At 40.3% G+C, this 18,387-nt stretch overlaps 2 protein-coding genes across 3 annotated transcripts; one reads left to right on the top strand and one right to left on the bottom strand.

Moving 5' to 3' along the window:
- Window positions 1–448: 448 nt before the first annotated feature.
- LOC146580214 (transmembrane protein 272-like) lies at window positions 449–4,231 on the top strand. Of its 2 annotated transcripts, XM_085266877.1 has the most exons (6): window positions 453–479; window positions 1,652–1,673; window positions 1,913–1,972; window positions 2,060–2,110; window positions 2,233–2,397; window positions 3,877–4,231. In XM_085266877.1, exons 3-6 carry the CDS (start codon window positions 1,918–1,920, stop codon window positions 4,083–4,085), a joined length of 480 nt encoding a protein of 159 aa, XP_085123003.1. In that variant the 5' UTR covers window positions 453–479; window positions 1,652–1,673; window positions 1,913–1,917; the 3' UTR covers window positions 4,086–4,231. The 2 variants fall into 2 exon arrangements, with proteins under 2 accessions (XP_085123002.1, XP_085123003.1); XM_085266876.1 differs by lacking the exon at window positions 1,652–1,673 and having other exon boundaries at window positions 449–479; window positions 3,877–4,229.
- Window positions 4,232–9,020: 4,789 nt separating this feature from the next.
- Window positions 9,021–17,826, bottom strand: pcolceb (procollagen C-endopeptidase enhancer b). The gene is made up of 9 exons (XM_085266853.1): window positions 17,711–17,826; window positions 16,445–16,553; window positions 14,650–14,908; window positions 14,347–14,471; window positions 11,672–11,808; window positions 10,726–11,510; window positions 10,535–10,615; window positions 9,888–10,058; window positions 9,021–9,406 (listed from the first exon to the last, which is right to left on the bottom strand). The coding sequence occupies exons 1-9, from the start codon at window positions 17,797–17,799 to the stop codon at window positions 9,276–9,278; spliced, it is 1,887 nt and encodes a 628-aa protein (XP_085122979.1). The 5' UTR covers window positions 17,800–17,826; the 3' UTR covers window positions 9,021–9,275.
- Between the last annotated feature and the right edge of the window lie 561 nt (window positions 17,827–18,387).

Below are 18,387 nucleotides of genomic sequence, written 5' to 3'. Positions count from 1 at the left end.
GGGCCACTTCGAGTACTTGGTCAAGCCCTTTAGCATCACCAATTCCCCAACCGTGGCCCAAGCCTTTTTGTCCCATATCCCATATCCTACTCGGTGAGACGCATCATGGATGTCAGACATTGTGGGAGGGCTCTTCAGTATCTGGTGCACTGAGAGGTGTATGTCCAGTAGAGCATTCCTGGATCCCTCAGTCGGTAGTTCTGGATAAGACCATGCTCTGGGACTTCTATCATAGTCATCCACATAAACCCGGAGGGTCCCCGGGAGGCTCCTGTTAAGGCGGGGTTACTGTGTATGTGTTCACTTACCTTGCAAGGCCAGGATCCTCCTGGGATGTCCACCCTCTCCCTGAGGCACCTGAAGCAATCAAGCACCTGTGAATCATCTGGCAATCAGCAGACTACTATTTAAGCTGAGACCTGACCTTCAGTCTTCATTTGAGTGTGGTCTGACTGCAGTAGTATTCGCCTCGCTTGTCTGTAAGTCTCATTCCCTGTTATCATGACAAAGATTTCCAATGTATCCTTTCCTCTGTTTAAGACGGCCCACCCTGTGAGCCCCTGTGAGAGAGTGTTTTGCATAGTGGAGAGAGGAGAGTCTTTTTTTGGAAAACGCTAAAGATCAGAAAAACAAAATTGCTGCCTAAGAACTGCTGAAAGACTTATAATAGCACAATGTTCCCCTCACTGTAAGTAAACTAACTAAACTTGCACTTCTGAGTCCTGCGTTTGAGTCTGTTCAGTCAAACCTTGACACAGATGACCATATTCTGATTTAATAATTAATTGTTCAATAAAATATTCAACTGAATTATTTTACAAACTACCGTTTGCCATCTTTTTATAGTTTAGACTACTATTAAGGCTATTTACATACACTCCATGTTCTAGTGCAGGGGTGGGCATTTCCAGGCCCTGAGGGCCGGTGTCCTGCAGGTTTTAGATCTCACCTTGGGTCAATACACCGGAATCACATGATTAGTTCGTTACCAGGCCTCTGGAGAACTGCAGGAGCTAATTTAGCCATTTAAATCAGCTGTGTTGGTTCAAAGACACATCTAAAACCTGCAGGGACACTGGAGTTGTTCACCCCTGTTCTAGTGTGTTAATTTTTCAATATCTGTGGCGTTTTGGCTTTGTTTGTTTTTTACATTTCAAAATAGATGATTTAAAAAGACGTCCAGTTTAATAGCTTACTGCATCTTTTTCACTTCCTGTTAATTGTTGCATTGGGGAAAAATATTTTTATTTCACATACTAAACCAATATTTTAAAAAAACACAGAACATCGGCCTGGGAACTGAAAACAGAAAGTGCGATTTGGGAAAGCAAACGATTTCATTTCTGCTGAGAAACACACAGCAAAAGGAAAACTATAAATAAGGAATAATTATCAGAAGCTTTGTGATAATGTAAGCAAATGTTTCTGTGAGCTCTTCTATCCAACGTGAAGCTTATGGAAACCCATACACCAAAAAACCCAATAACTCTAAAATCTGTGAAATTTATATAACAATAATGGAAAGGGAACACAAAGAGGCATACACTAACGTGAAAACGCTGTAAAAGGAAGTTTGACAATACGCTCTTGCCCACATAGCCACATTAAATGTCACCAAGTTTTAACAACAGTCCTTGTCATGTTTCCAAAGGAGTCCGGTGACACACAAACAGGTAGGCCTGCAAAAAAATCTCACTTTAATTCTTTCACATAATTTAAGTTTCATTCCCTGACTATACTGACACGCGTTTAGATCTTGCAGTGATAAATAAGTTTTAAATGAAACTTTTCTTTGGTGAGCTGGTCCTTCAACAAATCTTTTCTTTTGCTACGTAACTGAGAAATAGAGACGACTGGTGGAGGAATATCATGTGGCTCTCTTTGTGTCTTCGTATGTTTGATTTCTTTCCAGGCATAATGCCAGACAGCAACAGGTCACAACACATCTGCTGGCCTTGGGCAGTAATATTAAGTAAGAGAGTAATTTGAAACATTTTTGCACATCTGCAGCTGCTGCATGGTGTCATTTATGACTAAAAGTATCACTGCCTTCCTTCAGATTGTACCTTGGTGATTTTCGATATCATATTCATTGCTCAAGGGGTAGTTGGTAAGTGAGAGATGAATCTACTGATGTTTGAATTTAATTTATATGCTGGAAACAAAGTTTGAAAAATCAAATAATCAAAGGTGTTTAATAAAGACACTCATCTTTATTCTTGTGCCCTGTAGGATTGGTGTACAGCACCGACTGTCCGAGGCAGCCCTTCATCCCCGTCTATATGTGTTTTTTCATACTCGTACCCATCTTGTTGGCACTGAGCTGGTGCTACAACTGTTGCAACATCGTTCTGTGCTCTGTGGCCATCATCTTCTATGTTTGCTGGTTCATCACAGGTGAGCTTTGAGAGCTGAATCCAGTTTCTTAACAGCAAAAGTCAGCTGATTTTAGAAATATTACAGACAGCCTGCACAAGCAAAGCAGATTTTATTTTGTTTTTTTTGTTTATTTCCCAACCAAGTTAGATGAGTAGCAAAACAAAAGAGCAAAAGAGTAGCTGATGTTGCAAATCTAAAATAAAAACTAGAGCTAATAATACGATTGTTAAGGAACCATCTATCAGTGCATGTGGGGGAAATAAGATTAACCTCCTGAGAGCCAGAAAAACATATTTTGAGATTTAGATTTTTGAAGGTAATGTAAGTATTGTGTTTGAAAGAAACATGTTCCATCATTTTTTTTATTTATTTATTATTATTTATTTGTTCCTTATCTTTAGACGTGTGATGCATCAGGTCTTGTTTGATCACAGAAGGGTGTAACGTAACGATATATTGCAGCACACCAGCCTGTTAAATCAATGATCTTTCCGTGGTCTTATAGACCGAGGCAGCCTTGTTGCATTCTGTTTAAAAGAGTTTAGGCTTTCTAGAGAGCCTAATCTTCAAGAATCTGCTTAAACCAGTAAATTCATATCTTAGGTAGCCTGAGGTAGCAATGCTGTGACCACATATATGCTGAAGAATGGTTTCAGTTTTAATGATACCTTCAGAAATGAGCGCCTCCCTCTGGTTTGTGTGCTCTGAATTTTTATTTCCTAAAACCTGGTTGTCTGTTTTCTGTGAGATGTAATCAGAGGACCACATGTTTGTGGCGGCTGTGTTGTTTTCATGTTTCGTGTTATGTAAATTTAAAAAAATAAATAAATAAATTGAAGGTAATTTCAGTACAGTTGAAACTGAACTGATAAAGACAGTTTCTGCAATAGAATCATGACAGCTGTGGCCATGGACTTTGCAGCTTCCACATTTCATGTGCTCTGTTAGCACAACCCGCACAAATGTGGTATCAACAGAAAGTCCTGAATGTCCCCATGATAGTACAGTAGTACTCATATTGATTGCATGAATGGATACGTGACATAGAGGTTTCAGACTCGTGTCTCTGACAAAGAATAAAAATTAATTGAGTCTTATATTATCGTTTCCCTTTGTTTACTGGAAGTGTAAGACATGCTTATTCAAAAGAAATTTAAAGAGGAGCTATTTCCTTATTTTATTTCAAGTACGTGAAAACTTCAGCTCTGCACAGATCCGTTGACTGACATTTAATAACTGGTTCACTGATTTAAAAGTTAAAATAGATCATTCACAACAGAGAAATAAAGAGGGGTTTTCAGCCCCTCTCATGGGGCCAGAAATGGATTTGTGCAGCTTTAAACACCAAAGCAAAAAATAATGAGTTAGCACATTTGAGAAGCTGTTAATGTTGTGGAGCAAATTGATTTTTTTCGTGGCATGAGAATTAATGCATTACAGCACTATTTTCTTAGTGAGCAAGCACCTTTGAGTCTCTTTTGTTTAATATTTCTCCAGGTAATGTGATGATCTACTCCATTTACGAACCGAACTACAATAAAAACACAACAAAAGCCGATCCATACTGCAACAAGACGCTCTACCTGTTTGCATTTTGGAGCACCAACCTGACCTACATCCTGTTAGGTGTGCTCCTCTTGTCCTATTGCTGTCGTAAGCAACGAGAGGCTGATGATGATAACACTCGGAGTCTGCTGCGTGGATGAAAAGAAAACTAATAAATAAAAAATGAAGCTTTGAACATGTTGGAATTTGGCTTTGATATGTGTCTTATATATGTTTAGAGCTTTTAATAACACAACACACTTTTTTCTTTTCAGAGAAATGTCACAATTTACAGGTAAAATACAAAGTTTAGTGGAAAATGTTTAATCTTTTTTTTATTATTATTATTTTCACGGCAGATTTCTGTTATCTAAACATTTGACTGGATGTTTTTAATAATATATATAATGTTAGGCAAAATGATGAACAAGAATATTTAAAATAGCTCAAAACAGAATATTTATTGGATAGAGCTGTTTAGTCAGAGGGTAAATTGGTTGTGTATCAAAATGCTTGTTTACTTTCTGAATGTTCATGTGCAAAAGTCTTTAGCCACCCATCGTTTCTTCATATTTGGCTTCCAAGCAACCAGAGGTTTTTTTTTTTTTTTTTTTTTTTAAAAGTGGTCTTGAGCAGTGGAGTCGTGGCCAAATGCTGCTTCAGTTTTTATGATGGCAATTTGCATTTTACTCTCGAATGTTATGAAGAGTGATTAGATGAATTGCAAAATTCATCTCTGTCATGAAAATGAACTTAATCCCAAAAAACCCACTTCCACTGCATTTCATCGCTGGCATAAAAGTAGACCGCTTCAATAATCTTCTCGGTAGCACAGGAAAGAAGGTTGATGAGCACAAGGCTAGAGATCATGTCATGCTGATTGAGTTGGAATAGCACACTGGATGTGTTAAAAGGGGATTCTTGAAATCATTCTTATTCATCATTGCGTTGCATAAAAAGGGTTTGACAGGCAAGGAGGTTGTTGCAACTGAGATTTCACCTAAATTAACCTTTTGTCGGATCATCAAGAACTTTTAGGAAACAGGTTTAATTGTTGTGAAAAAGGCTTCAGGTCACCCAAGAAAGTCCAGCAAGCACCAGGATCGTCAGCTATGGGATCAGTGCCACCAGTGCAGCGGCGGCTCAGGAGTGGCAGCAGGCAGGTGAGAGTGCATCTGCACACATCTCAACATTGAAGCAGTGTGAGATCAGTTTGACAGAGAACAGAACAGAAGGCAGAAACATCCAAAGAAGAGCTTTGAATGTCCTTCAAGATGTCTGGAGATCTATTCCTGAAGATTTCTTACAGAAATGACAAGAAAGTTTGTCATATTTGTGATTAAGGATTAAACGCAGTCACAGCAAATATGGACTTCCAAGCTTGTTAGTAACTGTAGAAACACTTTTTTCTTTATATACTGCATTTCCATCATATGTCTGTGAAGGTTCTCAGTCATCCAGGTCATCGTAGTCAAAGGAGTTTGCAAAGAAAAGCGTCTGGACTCGTGTAAGTTACTTGAAGATGTTTCACCTCTCATCCGAGAAGCTTCTTCAGTTCTAAGGTCAAATGGTGGAGAGTCCCAGATATAAACCTAGTGGGAGTAACCCCCCACAAAGGGACAAAAGGACCCCCTGATGATCCTCTAATCGCCTGAGCCAAGGTGTGAAACTGGGTGTGGGTCCCAATCAGGGTCCCAATCAGTTTACGACACCAGAGTTGGTGTCGTAAACCCCCGCCTCTGTTCAAAGATGGTCGCTCACAGTGGACATAGATGGCTTCTTTCACTCCTCTTTCAAACCATCCAGAGGAGTGAAAGAAGCCATCTATGTCCACTGTGAGCGACCATCTTTGAACAGAGGCGGGGGTTTACGACACCAACTCTCTGCCATCTATAATCCAGTTTTGAGATCCCTTCCCAGACGCCTTAACGCCCACTCACGTCCTGGGCCATCTGACCTCAGAAATTCGCATGATAAGGTGGGGCCAGGTTTCACAATGAACTCACCCGAAACTCTGGCTGATTGGGACCCACACCCAGTTTCACACCTTGGCTCAGGCGATTAGAGGATCATCAGGGGGTCCTTTTGTCCCTCTGTGGGGGGAAACTCCCACTAGGTTTATATCTGGGACTCTCCACCATTTGACCTTAGAACTGAAGAAGCTTCTCGGATGAGAGGTGAAACGTCTTCAAGCAACTTAAAGAAGTCCAGACGCTTTTCTTTGCAAGCTCCTTTGACCATTTCCATCATATGATTGTACAGTTAAAAATCACTCCACCTATTTCCAAAATATAAAGAAATCAGGGGTTGCTCTAAGTTTTTGCACAGTACTGTATTCTAAAGAAATCCCTCTGAAACAGTGTTCATTTAGAAGTTTCCAATCCATGGTGGGTTTGTTCTGTTTCATAATGAGAAAATAATATTGTGGAAAAAAGCCTACTGTATTTTTTTTTTTTGTCCAGTACATTTTTACACTGAAACATGGATCAGCACAACCACGTCAGACTGAGAACTGAAAACAGGAATTATGCATTTTGAAGAAACTCAAATCTCATGCGGCTAAAACAAACACAAAAACACCTCAGAGAAGAGTCATTAAAAATGAGAGGAAAACAAAAACAGGCTTTTCGTTTTATAAAGTTCAGGCTGTTTCACATGTGCCCAGGGAAAGTTACCAGAGAAGGTGCAGAATCTGAATAAACTTGTTTAATGTAAATGTTTTCTGTATATATCATGACGGGAAGCTTAAGGAGGCTGTCCATCATAACTGTAGCTTTTTCACTTCCACTCCTGAATCACCTAAAATGCTTTCAGTTTTTTAGACCTGCGTACTTTATCTCAGAAAATCCCAGCACTTCATCCTCTTTTTGCAAATATGAGAATAAAGAAGCAAAAAGTACAAAAATGAGTTGTGAAATTGTTTTTCAAAGATGTTGACAGAAAATATACCCTGAAATACCTCATAATCCAATCTTAATAACAAAATATATTACACAGTAAGACAGCTAGTGTGGAAGCCCAATTTAAAAAAACCCACTGTGACAATCTCTGAAGATGGGGGATGTGAAATGGTTGTAATTCTTAACTAAATCCTACAAAGTTTTTGTGAAACCCCTTAAAGCTAAAAATCTGTACTTCAGTCAAATATTGATTGTTTGATGGTGTACAGAGGCAAAACTACAAAAATGGTGTCCTAAACATTATGGATGGCACTGTATCTCAGGTTTTCCTACTTTGATCACCAGTTTATTAGGTAGACATGTTCAACTTTTCATTAATACAAATATGCAATCGTTCGATCACTTCAGCCACTCTGTGCATTTCAGCATGTTGTCGTGGTCAAGCTGATCTACAGAATTTCAAATCTGGCATCAGAATGGAGAAGAAAAGTAATTTAAGGGACTTTGAATGCTTTTTACTGCTAAATGGGCTGGTGTCACAGTCTGGCACAGGCAGAGTGTATAGAGTGACGAAGAGGACCCAAAATGCAGACACAAATGGACGTGGAATAAAACTTGAATGTTAACATAAAGCGAGCCGTTTATTAAGGCAGGTAAAATATTACAAAACAAAACTGATGAATATGAAGCTAAACGATAATCTAAACTGTGGAAACTAAAGATAAACTTAAAAAAAATCAAAACATGAAACCCGACATGGACACAAAGGTACCTGGACCCTGGAAACATAGCAGAAAGGACAACAGACGACCTGACAATGAGCAAAAAGAAACACACAGACTAAATACACACAAGGGTGATAAGGGGAAGTGGAAACACATTGGGGAAACTGCTAACACTAAGCTGACATTACGAGATGAAGGAAGCAAAGCCGACTACACTGACACAGGACACAGACCTTCAAAATAAAACAGGAAACATGAGACGCAGACATGGCAATACGAACTTGACAACATAAGACATGAAACACATAAAGGGTGAGGGAAACTTAAATTTAGGGGTAGAAAAACACAAAGGGAATCTGATAAACAAATGAACTTAGCTAACCTAAAAAACTTAAACATAAACATCAACATAAATAAACTAAAACTTAAAACGCTGGGTCAACAGACCCATTAATGTGACAACTGGTCTGAGTCTTTTTTTTCTTTTTCTTTTTTTTTTAAATGCTCATCTACTGAGATTTTCACACATCTCTATGGTCAGATGGACAGAAAATATCCTGTGAGCAGCAGTTTTCTAGGTGAAAATGACTCGTTTATGCCAGGAGAATGCCTTCCTTTGAGCTGATAGGAAGGCAGAAGTAATTCAAACAACCGCTTGTTAACAACCACGCTATGTAGAAGAGCATCTCTGAACACACGACATGTCAAACCTTGAAGCAGTGGAAGCAAAAATTGAGGCTACAAAATTGAATTGTCAAATGGTCTAATGTGTCGCGATTTCTGCTGCAACATTTGGAAGATATGTTCAAAATTTGACATAAACAAGATGAAAGCACTGATACACCCTGCCTTATATTAACAGTTAATGTTAGTGGTTGTGGTTTAATGATGTGGGGGATATTGGCACAATTTGGGTCACTTAGTACTAATGAGCATCATTTAAAAGCCACAGCCTACCTGAGTGTTGTTGCTGATCATGTCCCTTTATGGTCACAGTGGTCCCATCTTCTGATGACTGTTTTCAGCAGGATGACAAACCATGTTTTGCAAAGTTCATGGGATCATCTCAAACCGGTTTCTTGAACATGACAATGAGTTTGTTGTATTCAAATGGCCTCCACAATCACCAGATCTCATTACTATAAAACAGCTTCAGGATGTGATAGAACAAAATATTTCATCATGAATGAGCAACTGAAAAAGCTGCAGCAACTGTGTGATGTTAATATGGACCAAAATCACTGAAGACCAGCACTTTGTTCGATTTGCTGCCTTCGCACTAAAGTGGCATCTGTGACAGCGTGGTTGATATATGAAGGCCATTGCAAGCTTTTCAGGAGGTCATCATGTAGGACAACAGTCCCTCACAATCATGTGTCATGTTGCTGCTGGTGATAAATGTCATATTTGTTTTATGGTCTCTAAGATCTTTATGTTGTATAGCACTTCAGTGTACCAGGGAAAGTAATGGATAGTCGAGACTAAAATTACCCCCAAACTGTGTTTATTATGTATCTTTTAACACAGAAACTTTATAATTTACATAAAAAATACAAAAGTAATATGTTAATATCGTATGTTTAAAATGTAACTCCTTCTCACAACCATATTGTAATATGAAAAAAATTCTGCAGGATATTGTTTATAATATTTTCACTCTTTATGCAATGTTACATTTTCTAAAGAGTCAAGGCTGTCAGTTTGATTGGTGGTTTAGGCCACGATGTCAGCATGATTTGCGAGAAAGGACATCCAGTGCTTTTGAATGAACGGGCTTAAAGAGGAGGGTGAAGCTGGAGGGGCTCAAATGGCCATTGCCCTCTGTGTCCACTTTTCCCATCAACACGTAGTTACGGCCTGGACAAGAGACAATGAAGAAATACAGAGCAAGTTGTTATCATTTACATCAGAGCAGCTTGTGAGTTTTAAAGGGAAACATTTAAAGGAACAACACTGAAAATGAACAATTCCTGTTAAATAACATACCAATCCAGAACTCTGTTTTACTCCTATTCTTTATGTAGTGGTTATTTATTTACAATAATCCCAGAGGCACCAATGATATATGCTGCAATATGACACCTCTATATGGTTTTATTATCTACATTATTGCCTTTAATCGCTGACTTTTATTGGTTAAATACAAAATCATATCATCTGCATACAGTTTGACATTGAACTGGATTTTAGCACTGGTAGTACCCGAAACATAGAAAGCCATCATTAAGAAATTCCAGTTTGTACACAGTATTTACAGACGTTTGACAACCTGCTCTAACTGTATTATGTGGCAATATTTCTGTAAGATGGAGAGCAAGAAAACTGTCTCATTTTTTACCTTTGATTAGTCCTGGGCATTTCTTGCAGGTAGAAGTCAGTGTGACTGTTTTGGCGGGTCCTGATTTGGTGACGGTGAGGCTTCCTGTCTTATACGCCTTGATCAGTGACACCTCGATGGTTGCTGAGCCCCTTGGACCAGGATCTATAAACGTAACCTTACCCGTAATCACTAAAATAAAGAAAAAAGAAAGATGTGGTCACTAAGGGAAACAATTTAAGATTTTTTAAAAGTTATCATTGCAAGGTGTTTAGACTTCTTTAAACTTTGGTCAAAAATTTAAGACTTTCTGAGTGATTATCTGAGGAATCTGCTTATGAGTGAAATATCCATTGCTAAAAAGCCACCCTAAAGTGGTCGCTACTAATTTGAAGATTGGTGGTTTGACCTCTGGGTGCCCCAGTCTTCATGCCAAAGACTGGGAAAGACACTAACCATAAGTTGCTCTCAGATGCATTCGTCTGAGTATAAATGTGTCTGAATGTTAGAAAGCACTTAGTTGTAGAGTGGGCTAGAATCACAAAAAAGGCATGTTTCAATGGGGAGAAAATGTGTAGAACCAAGTGACATTTTGTAGGTGTAAAGGTGTGAAAATAGATGGAGAGGAGTTATGCAAAGCCCAGACTGCAGCTTGTTTTGTAGCTCACCAAAGTCATGAGGGCAGAAGCTGGTTTGGAGGGTTCCAGTCCGCTTACAGGGTTGTGTACACAGTGGGTTCAGTGGTAAAGCTGTAGGAAAAACATGCGGCAACAAACACTTTCTAGTACAAGTAAACACAAATACATACATGGGGGTAAAAAGCAGGTTAAAAATTCAACACTCATTTTATTGTACTTACGTTTCTTGCTCACATTGGGTTTCTTGGTCACTGCTTTGGTTACTCCTGGTTGAGATGATGCTGTGGGTTTCATCTTAGGTTTGACTGTTGGTTTAACTCCTGCCTTAGTGGTTGGCTTCACTGGTTTCACTTTGGGTTTTATACTGGGCTTAGGTGTGGGTTTAACCTTGACTCTTGGTTTAAGAGTTGGTTTAATGACCTTGGGTTTAGGTGTAGGTTTGGGCTTTGGTGTAGTTTTAACTCCAGGTTTAGGTTTAGGCTTTAGTGTTGGTTTAATTTCAGGTTTAGGTTTAGGCTTAGGTGTAGGTTTAGGTTTAGATGTGGGTTTGATGTTAGTAGTAGTGGGTCTGTTTAGTGGAGGTTTCTTTACTAGCGGTGGCCTTCCTGGTTGCCTTTTGGGTGGTTTGGGGGTGGGTTTGGGCTTGGGGCTTGGTCTGAGTTTGGGAACTGGTTTGGGGGTGGGTTTGGGCTTGGGGCTTGGTCTGAGTTTGGGAACTGGTTTGGGGGTGGGTTTGGGCTTGGGGCTTGGTCTGAGTTTGGGAACTGGTTTGGGGGTGGGTTTGGGCTTGGGGCTTGGTCTGAGTTTGGGAACTGGTTTGGGGGTTGGTTTGGTGGGTATTTTTGTCGTGGAGGTTATCTGAGGTCTGTGGATAAAGTCTCCTCCTGCAGTGGGTGTGCGGGACCCACGAGGCACGCTGGAGTAGTGGGCCATGAATCCATCTGAGGTCACGCTGAGGTCAGACACAAACTGGAGAAGCAGCTCGTTCCCATTTGTCACTATAGTGCTATGAAAGGAACAGGGAAAGTAGAAAGAAAGGATAAAGCAACAGACACGTGGAAGAAACGGGACGTGACAGTATAAACACGTCAGCAAAGCTCTGCTGTAAGGTATGTATACATGTATTTAGCTTAATTCAAAGTAGCTTATATCTGAACAGTATCTCACCCTGGTGGCTTGTCTCCGCAGAATTTCCCTATCCTCCTCGAGTCATCCGTTTCTCCCCCATTAAATAAGGCCACATAGTCATAACGACAATACATGTCAGGCTCCAGATCCAGTTTCTCAAACTGTACCTCAATCACCTGGAAAATAGGTGGAAACAGAAAGCTATGAAAGTCTTGGCAGGGCATGGCGCTAGCACATGTTTACTTCTGACTAATTTTCATGAGCCGTGTACAGTGCAGCCATCAGGAGGTGGTGGTGGAGTTCTGAAACACAGAGGTGCATTTACTCCCTCTCTTGCCCTTGCTTCCTTCCCTCCTTCTTTTAGTTCAATCTCTTGGCACACATGATCACGCCTGCAGGGACTCAAAGAGGTCTTTCATTTTAACTTCGGCACAAGGCCGCTGTCACACTCACACACGATAACTGCATTAAGTATCCTACAAGGAAAGTACATTTCCTTGTGATGGGCCCCTTTACTGCCATTTATTTCCAACACAAGGCATTTAACATACTCAACTGCACATGCAGTCAATTGAAATTTGATTTTGACTAATATTTGGTGCACGTAAATTATAGAAATACAAATTAAAATGATACCTCAGCGCCCGTGCATATTTTCTAATTGTATATTTCACAAAGCTTTAAGCCCAGTTCTTGTTAACAATCATGTGCAAATTTTTTTGTTTTGAGGTTATTGCATTCCTGGTGCATTGTCAGCTTCACTGGTTATGTAGATTAGATCCACAAGAATCTATTTGTTCTTTGATTGGAAATATTGGCTATATTATTCGTTTTTATAGAGTTAACTATTTAAAGTGTTGAAGATACAGAAAACACCTTTGGATTTTATTATTAAACTGACTGAAGCACCCACTGACAAACTAGAGTATTTATAAATCATTCAATCTAAACTATTTGACTGGGCACTTTCCTGCGTGAGTAGGTAATACATGTTTGGTGTTTGCTAACAATTAGGTGCTTTTAGCTGCCAGGTACAACATTTTAACCCTTGGAAAATAAACCCTATAAGGTGGATTAATTGCTCTCTTTTTTTACGCTAGTTGGAAGGCTATGTACAGCGTATATTCCTTAGCATTTGTTCCTCAGTGCAACATCATGCTGTCAAATTTTTACACCGGGAAAATTTATGCTAGCTAGCCTAGCTAGTGAACCAGTCCTACATGTGTCCTTATTTCCGCTGGATGTTACTTTCCACTTATGTCACTTCGTTTTCTAATTTGTGTTCTTGTCAATAACTATCTGTAGACGGCCTAATTTGTGGTATTTAACTTACAAGTTCAGAATAGCCACAAAAATCAACATATTTTACAGTCTTTTCAAATGCATATGAATGTGAAGAATGCCACTTTTAGGCATGGCTGTAGAAAATGTCAGAATTCAAATTAATATGTTAATTAGGGTGACATAACCAAAAGAGATATGTGGGCCATATGGGGAACAGTAGATATCTGACTTTTTTTTTTCAACATGTTGATGCTTCATTCTAGATATATGTACAGCGGGTAAAATAAGTATTGAACACATCAGCAGTTTTCTAAGTAAATATTATTCTAAAGGTGCTATTGACATGAAATTGACCCGATGTCGGTAACAACCTATCAAATCCACACATGCAAAGAAATCAAACCATAGTCCATGAATTAAGTTATGTGTAATAATGACAAAAAGTAAGGACACCAGCTGAAATCTTCAGTAATCAGAAAGCAATCCTTCCACTTATTGCAAATTAATATCAGGTGGTTCAGTCCCAATAAAAAGGTGTCTCATTACCAAGGTGTCAACAAGAAACATCTAATGAAGGGTAAAATCAATGAGCTTTCTTAAGACCGTCGCAGCCTTATTATGCAAAACATACCGATGGCATTGGTTACAGAAGAATTTCTAAACTACTGAAGGTTCCAGTGAAGTTTGGAGGTGGCAACATCCTGATGTAGGGCTGTTTTTCAGCATATGGCGCGGGCACCCTTCACATACCTGATAAAAATCTAACAGGATGATGAAGACGACACGAGGGTTTGACATTTCAGCAAGACGATGAGCCCAACACATCCAAGGAAACTCAGCTGGTTTCACAGATTAAAATAAAGCTGGTAGAATGACCCAGCCAACCACCTGACCTGAATCTAACTGAAAATCTATGGAAAGCTCTGATGCTCAGAGTTCATAAAGGTGTCTTCAGGATTTGAAGACTGTTTGTGTGGAAAAATGAGCCAAAATCATGCCTGAGCAATGCATGTGACTATAGTTTCTCCATAAAGGAGGCGTCTTGAAGGTGTCATCAAAGGCTTTTGTATGAAGCATTAAATACATTTCAGTAAGCGTTTTTGATATTTTTTTCTGTGTCATTTCTCATTATTACACATAACTTAATATTTGGATATCTGCGGTTTAATTTCTTCGTATAAATAACGGGGAAAAAAATACGGTAAAATGGTAAAAATATTCACTTAAACATGTCACAATAATTTGACAGATAAACTAATATTAAGGCACTGATATGCTATAAATAAATAAAATGATAAATTCAGCTTTCTTTAATATAAGCGAGCAGGTCTTTAATGCTACTCGATCATTAGGAATCTAATAATAATAATAACAGAAATTCTGATGTGAACCGCTCTCAATCTGTATGAAGTGTAGTGTGATCAGCTTACATTGCTCGGCTCTACGGAGATGTGCCACGAGCAGCTGATGCCTGCTGGGTAATTGGAGTTGGGCCAGTTGGGCGTCTTTACGGAGCCCTGTGATTTGGTCAGTCGTCCTCCACAGAACTGGTTCTCTGTGGAAATATGAAAAAGAAGATGGAGTTAAAAAATAAGAGTGTGCTACAATATGTTAAGGTGAGACAAAAGCCAGGTGATACAATAAAAGCATGAGGCTGCCCTGTGTTTGCAGGAGAATAACAAAACTGTGTCCTGGAGCCCCAGTAAAATATTTGCAGGATTACTTGTCCTCACCTTCCATATGTGGCTTCCCTGCATTGAAAGAAGCCAGAAATCCTCTTCCACCAGTGGCTTCATCCGTCACCATCTCCAGCATCATGGTGTTGGAGGTGGAGATGAGGGCACCGGGCCTGAAGGTCCCGCAGAATCGACCTAACTTCTGCACTAGGCGGGAGTGACCGTTGTAGACGTCCAGGTAGTCATAGCGGCAGATGGGGTCAGCCTCTAAGTCAAAGAGGCGGAAAGACAGCATGACCACATGATCCTCGGGGACCTGGAGGGGACAACAGACTCAGTATGACCCACACACAGGAACAACCTGGTTTTTTGTTATGTAAGGCAGATTATTTCTTCAACATTGATACTGCTTGTGTTACTCTGAAAACAGCAAGAAAATGCTGAAAGTGAAGCATATCAATAATGAGTAAAAACTACAGATGTGTTTTTGAAGGAAATAGATCCAGAAGAAAATAGATTACCAAAATAAAATAACCAGATTTGAAAATGTCCTTTCATTGAAAATGATCATCTATGCAACTGTTATTCACAACCCCGAGCTCGTATTTGTATTATTTTGACTCTGACTTGTTTTATTTTGTTTCATGTGGTTTGATGTTATATCTGAATTTGTAACATTGTAATAATGTGGCTTGTTGGCCAGATCTGAAAAGTAGATGTTATCCTCGAGGGACCTGCCGATTAAATAAAAATAAATAATATATTTCACAGTTAAAATGACAAAAAAAAAAGGAATAGCACAGGTGTTACTTGAATTATCAACACAAAAGGAAACACTGCAGTGTTTGTTTTTTCTTCTCCCCAAAAAGTCCCATTTCACTATTTCCTGTTTCCTCCCCTCACCCCCAACCAGTCACAGCAGATGGCTGCTCCTCCTTGAGCCTTGTCCTGCTGGAGGTTTTTTTTTCCTGTTTAAAGGGAGTTTTTCCTTCCCACTGTTGCCAAATGCTTGCTCATAGGGCAGGGGTGCCGAACTGCAGGTTTTAGATAACACCCAGGGTCAACACACCTGAATCAAATGATTAGTTCATTACCAGACATCTGGACAACTTCAAGACATGTTGAGGAGGAAATTTAGTCATTTAAATCAGCTGTGTTGGATCAAGGACACATCTGAAACCTGCAGGACACCGGCCCCGAGGCCTGGAGATCGACACCGCTGTCATAGGGGGTCGTCTGATCGTTGGGGTTTTCTCCGTGCTGCTGTCTTTACTTTACTACAGAAAGCTCCTTGAGCCTTGGAGCCATTTAAATAAAACTGAATTGAATTTCAGTAAATGGAATGGAGTTCTTGAAACATGTTTATTTACATGTGGATGAACCAATAGTTGTCAGGACTCACAGAGGAACTGTAAATTAATGTTTTGCTTCTTGTTTCTGTGCTGTTGAAGCACTTTCTAACAGTCTGGCTCCCCCTGTAGCTATGAGGAGATGCTACGGTCCAGTTTGGGCCAAGCTGGTTTATAGTAGGATGATGAAGGCAACTTAATATGAGCCTGTTGTTGGTGGTTTGATCATTTTTGGGGCGGCTGTGGCTCAGGAGGCAGCACAGATTGTATACTGATCTGAGAGCACTGTAGTCAACCTGACCTTGCTTTCATTAAATGTTTTTCTATTTTTTTCTAAATCACATTTTCTTTAGTTTTCTAGTGCCACACAGCAATCACATCCCTTTGGCACTACAATGATTTGGCTTCAGTTCAAAACATTTAGTCATCTACATAGGTGCTACCACTGTTTCGCTATCCCCGTGTCCCAGACTGAAACATCACAGCTACTTTCAGTGACTCACAGTGATGTACCAGGTGCATTTGCTGTTGGGTTTGTACAAGCTGGGAAAACCTTCACTGGCCACGATGCCGGAGTCTATGACCAGGTGGCCTCCACAGTGGAAGACTGGCCTGAAAGAGAAAGAGAAAAAGAAATCCTGCCCTTCACTTCATGTGCCGTGGGCTTCAGGAAATGCTGCTTTTGCTTATGCAGCTATACTGAAGAGCATTGAGGCAAAAACCTGCACACACACACACGTTTAGATGTGAAAAACACAGTCTTTCTCTGTTCTCCAAGGCTGGGAAAGTTCCCAGTAAACTCTCATGGTATGTTTTTTTTTTCATAGAAGTTGGCCAAACCAAGCCAGGACTGTTAATACACAGTATATGTGTTATCGCCACACTCTGACTGCACCGCAAGAAAACTGTACGCGTTCGCTTTGCAAACACCGCCGCACAGCAGCCCAATCACACACGGTTTGGTGGCACACACACCCACTCTTTCGCACTCGGATAAACACACATCAAAGCAGCGCCAGCTTCAACTTTTAATTTTGCCGTGCGGGCCAGGCCCAGACTCGTTAATTTAGATGTTGGCTGATCTGGCATCTGGTTTTCCTCCAGAAACTCTGCAGCTGGAAATTAGGTTTAAATTTTACTCCATAGCAGCCAGTGAGGCAAAATTTACAATCCCTTACATTACAGAGCTGTTTTTCTGTCTCTCAAGTTCTCCAGGCATGCATGGTGTGTCTCTTGTGGTACTCTTAAGGCCACACTTGGCCAAAATATTCCAGTTTTGGAGTCCCCTCCCTTCTGACCCTCAGGAGCTTAGCAGGCCACAGGCATTTGTTTGTCTCTCATGTTCAATTTACACCTTGTTTGTGTGGAACTCTGCACAAACAAAGAATTTCAGGAAGATTTACTTCTCAGCTGCAACAAGAAAAACAAACTATATGACACGAGAGCACTGCTGCTGGTACATCTACCCAGATTTAATCACAATAAATTACAGCACGCTGTCATTATGTGTCCGCCTGCCTGTCTGTGTGTTTATGGGATGCCGACCACATCTTTCTAACGCTACACCCTTCTATTTCTACCGAACTTTCGGTAATCACAATACTGCGACCAGGAGAGGAAACAGTCTCACACATGCACAGTAGTTAATCCAGACTGATGTGGGCTTGAAAATTGCTTGCCACATGTGCACATACTGAAAAGAAAATTGGTTCACAAAGGGCACATTGACAGCTCATACATACAGAATAACTTTGCTGCGCACACCTTACCTTGCGTTAGTGTCATTAGTCTGAGCATCAGTCCATCCCAAGGACAAAATGACAAGAAGGCACATGGGGGTCCACACCCAGTCCTCCATCCTGCTGTCCTCCCGGATTGGGAAAGACGAGAGTGCAGAAGGGAAAGAAGGAGGGAGAAGCAGCGCAGAGGCGTGGAGAGGGGTAAGGTTTTGGGAAGGGGAGGGGAGGCAGGGAGAGGAGGGGAAGTGATGGTTGGATGGTGGGGTGTTACGGAGGGAAGGCGAAGAAAGGCAAGGGTGCGTGAATGAAGTTGGTTAATGCAGGTGACTAGCAGTAAAAAGTGTTGTTTACACTGATTCACAGCCAGAGTGGATCTGTACAGTGTGCTTGTGTTGCTCATTAACAGGTAGACTAATGAAGTATATGCAGAAGGTAAGTTTCTGTAGGCGTGTGCTTACAGAGGGCCTGTGTTGTAGCATGTATAATGACCACTTCACAGCGCTGCCGGCTACAAGCCGTGCTTTTGTTCGCCATCTTCATCTGGAACCATCAGGTTTACATGTTGGACTTTTAGTCAAGAATTCAGCTCGACCGAAATGCTGTGGTGGGACTTTAAAACAACTGTGAATAAACCTCAATGGGCTGTAAAGGATTCCCAAAATTCCTCCATAACCATGTGAGAGACTGATAAAGAAATGAAAAGTTGG

Source organism: Mchenga conophoros, linkage group LG3 (assembly GCF_057382185.1).
Source record: "Mchenga conophoros isolate Kocher_MC1m ecotype Shallow Benthic linkage group LG3, M_conophoros_male_GT1.1, whole genome shotgun sequence".
Lineage (NCBI taxonomy): Eukaryota > Metazoa > Chordata > Actinopteri > Cichliformes > Cichlidae > Mchenga > Mchenga conophoros.
The sequence above is the reverse complement of the archived record's forward strand: the minus strand, read 5'-3'. Positions and strand labels throughout refer to the sequence as shown.

What these genes read in the sequence shown, in the direction of transcription:
- LOC146580214 (XM_085266877.1), top strand. Translation starts at nt 1,918, where the DNA reads ATGCCAGACAGCAACAGGTCACAACACATCTGCTGGCCTTGGGCAGTA. An exon ending in CATTGCTCAAGGGGTAGTTG is followed by an intron (nt 2,111 to 2,232) that starts GTAAGTGAGAGA and finishes TGTGCCCTGTAG; the next exon opens with GATTGGTGTACAGCACCGAC. An exon ending in TGTTTGCTGGTTCATCACAG is followed by an intron (nt 2,398 to 3,876) that starts GTGAGCTTTGAG and finishes ATATTTCTCCAG; the next exon opens with GTAATGTGATGATCTACTCC.
- pcolceb (XM_085266853.1), bottom strand. Translation starts at nt 17,799, where the DNA reads ATGGAGGACTGGGTGTGGACCCCCATGTGCCTTCTTGTCATTTTGTCC. An exon ending in ACCCAATGTGAGCAAGAAAC is followed by an intron (nt 10,616 to 10,725) that starts GTAAGTACAATA and finishes TTTTTCCTACAG; the next exon opens with CTTTACCACTGAACCCACTG. An exon ending in CTTCTGCCCTCATGACTTTG is followed by an intron (nt 10,059 to 10,534) that starts GTGAGCTACAAA and finishes TCTTTATTTTAG; the next exon opens with TGATTACGGGTAAGGTTACG.